The following is a 2,500-nucleotide window of genomic DNA, read 5'->3' on the forward strand; positions in this document are numbered from 1 at the left end:
ACATGCTACTATTGGACTATAGGAAATAATAACGCCTTAGACTGTTGAGAAATATGCACATTGACCAATGTATATAAAAACTGTGAACTTCACTGGATTTTCTCTGAGTGCTTTAGTTGGTGAGAGGTGTAAGAACCACTGGCTAGGAATGAACACAAGATTTTGCATCCATCTTTTATATTAAATTTGTATAGGTATTGAAGCAAACCAAACACTGTTTTCCATTTTTAATAAAAACTTAGAAAAATATATGTACAGATGACGAATAACATTAGATCAAGAAATTAGTATGACTAGATGGAATGGGGTTATCTTTTAAAGAAGTCTTTAATCCGTGGCTTCCTCTTCTTTTGTTTCTCAGGAGGGGCACTTTCTGTCTCTATGAAAATCTTCGGGGCAGAACCGTCAGGAGGATCAAAAATTATGTAAACAGTCAATTCACAACCAATACACACTGTAGAGAGGAGGAAAGTGTTTATATTCACAGTAAATCTTGAAGGACAAAATTCAGTATAACACATGGGACACTCCTCAATTGCATGGCGGACAATGAGGTAATGCCCATTTGATGGGGTCTCTATGATCCTTTTTTCAGCCCCATTCAAACCGCCAACTATTTCAGCCATGTCTGACAAACTTGTGCTTTGGGAAGCCACGTCTCTAACTAAATTGCCACTGCAAGTATCAACATTGGTTTGATAATGTGGTAGGCTGTCAGTACTGGATTCAGTAAACAAGAGAGGTGATCTTTCCACCCTAACCTCTTGATAATCCTTGGCTATTTCAAATTCAACTGCATCATTTAAATATTCAAGATTATATGACTGAGAAAGGATTGGGTCACCATTTTCATTTTCAAGCGAGGGCGAGATCTTAATTTCACGTTTGCTTGTTGGAACACTCTCTTCTGGAACACGAAAGGCAGTTTCTGATTCTGAAACATTTAGGTGTTCTTCATTTGCTTCACTTGGTTGAGAGGTCTTTCCTTCAAAAACATTTAGACACTGATCAATTGCTTTTTTCCATGGATCATATCCTTTCAACCGATTTAGAGAGCATACATATGAAGTTAAGTTACTACTGTCCAATTCAACAGGTAATTCTTGTGATATTTTGTTTGAAATATACTCTGAAGGTGTCATACAATATGTCAAAGTATGCAGACATGTTGCGTTACCCATTATTAGATCTATCTTATTTTCTCGGAAGGCTTCACAGCTGGATATCTTCCAATTGCACTGAGTGCACTCAGTCTCCCCAAAAAATAAATGTTCTTCGAAGTCTACATCTGTCACCATATTCCCACATGTATAGCATTTCTGATACATGGAACTCTTGTTCAGAGACAACTTCCCTTTATTTCCTAGACCTTTTGCTATATCTGAAGTTGGTGTTCCTATAGACTCATTTGTACACTTTTTGTTACGATTTTCCTTTTCAAACTTAATGACAAGTCTAACTTTTGCTTTCATAGTTTGCTCTGCATTCTTTTCTTGGTGTATGCTTTCTTGGTGCGTTCCAACATAGCCAAGACTATTTCTTCTCTTAGATGGATGCCTAATTTCCTGAATGCTACCACCGTCTTCCTTCTGTTGGTCACTTTCCTTCGTTGGAGTTTTAAGGGGATATAAATCAGGGACGCCTCTTGGCTTCCCTGATATGCGGGTGGAACTTTCCGTCTTCCCTGTCGTGGATGTGAAGTTGCTCGGCTCCCACGGCGTGAGGGTGTTGCTTCTCGGTTTCTCTGAAGTGTGGGGCTCCCTTGGCGTGTGGGTAGAATTTATCGGCTCCCATGGCGTGCGAGAGTTATTAATCGACTTCCATGACGAGTGGGTAAAGTTTATCGGTTTCCCTGAAATTCGGGCCAAATTTTTCGGCTTTCGTGACAAGACGTGGTCTCTGAGGATTCCTGATATGCTGCCAGATTTCTCCCACAATGCGTTTTCTTTTAGACCTCGCGACTTAGAAATGGGACTCTTGTGATGCGAAGAATGAAGTCGGTCTATTGTCGGGGATCGGACTACGGCTGCTCTTGCCATCGTGCAGGCTCTGTAAAGCAGAGAAACACTTCATTAATTCTACCATCGATGAATGCATAAGGCCACTTAAGTATAATAAAGAAAAAAACAAAAACACTTGTGTGCATTTTCAACAGCATCACAGTTTATCTGCACAACACATAATATCCATGAAGTATCATCCACAACATCCGAAAACACCAGTACAACTTACATTACTTTAGCAATTGTATGAACTACATCCACATTTCAAAATCTTCATTTGCTAAGATGTTCCACAATTCGAGCCACAAAAACACTGGAAGCTAAGTCTCCTTGACCTTATCGCTACGATGGTTGAAACACAAATGAGCTCTGGTCATAGTGCGAGCGTAGGTGCGAGTGGTCTCGACTCTGATTGGCTAGACGCTAACCAATGAGACAGCGAGTCGCATACCACTTAGGCAGAAGACTCGTCCCGCGTCTGTTTTTAACCATACTCT

At 40.2% G+C, this 2,500-nt stretch overlaps 1 protein-coding gene across 1 annotated transcript; it reads right to left on the reverse strand.

Moving 5' to 3' along the window:
• Window positions 1-215: 215 nt before the first annotated feature.
• LOC125034284 lies at window positions 216-2,354 on the reverse strand. Its single transcript, XM_047626038.1, has 2 exons — window positions 2,233-2,354; window positions 216-2,049 (listed from the first exon to the last, which is right to left on the reverse strand). The coding sequence occupies exon 2, from the start codon at window positions 2,037-2,039 to the stop codon at window positions 309-311; it is 1,731 nt and encodes a 576-aa protein (XP_047481994.1). The 5' UTR covers window positions 2,040-2,049; window positions 2,233-2,354; the 3' UTR covers window positions 216-308.
• Between the last annotated feature and the right edge of the window lie 146 nt (window positions 2,355-2,500).

This window comes from Penaeus chinensis, chromosome 17 (assembly GCF_019202785.1).
Source record: "Penaeus chinensis breed Huanghai No. 1 chromosome 17, ASM1920278v2, whole genome shotgun sequence".
NCBI lineage: Eukaryota > Metazoa > Arthropoda > Malacostraca > Decapoda > Penaeidae > Penaeus > Penaeus chinensis.

Coding starts and splice junctions, on each gene's coding strand:
- LOC125034284 (XM_047626038.1), bottom strand. CDS start 2,039: ATGGCAAGAGCAGCCGTAGTCCGATCCCCGACAATAGACCGACTTCAT.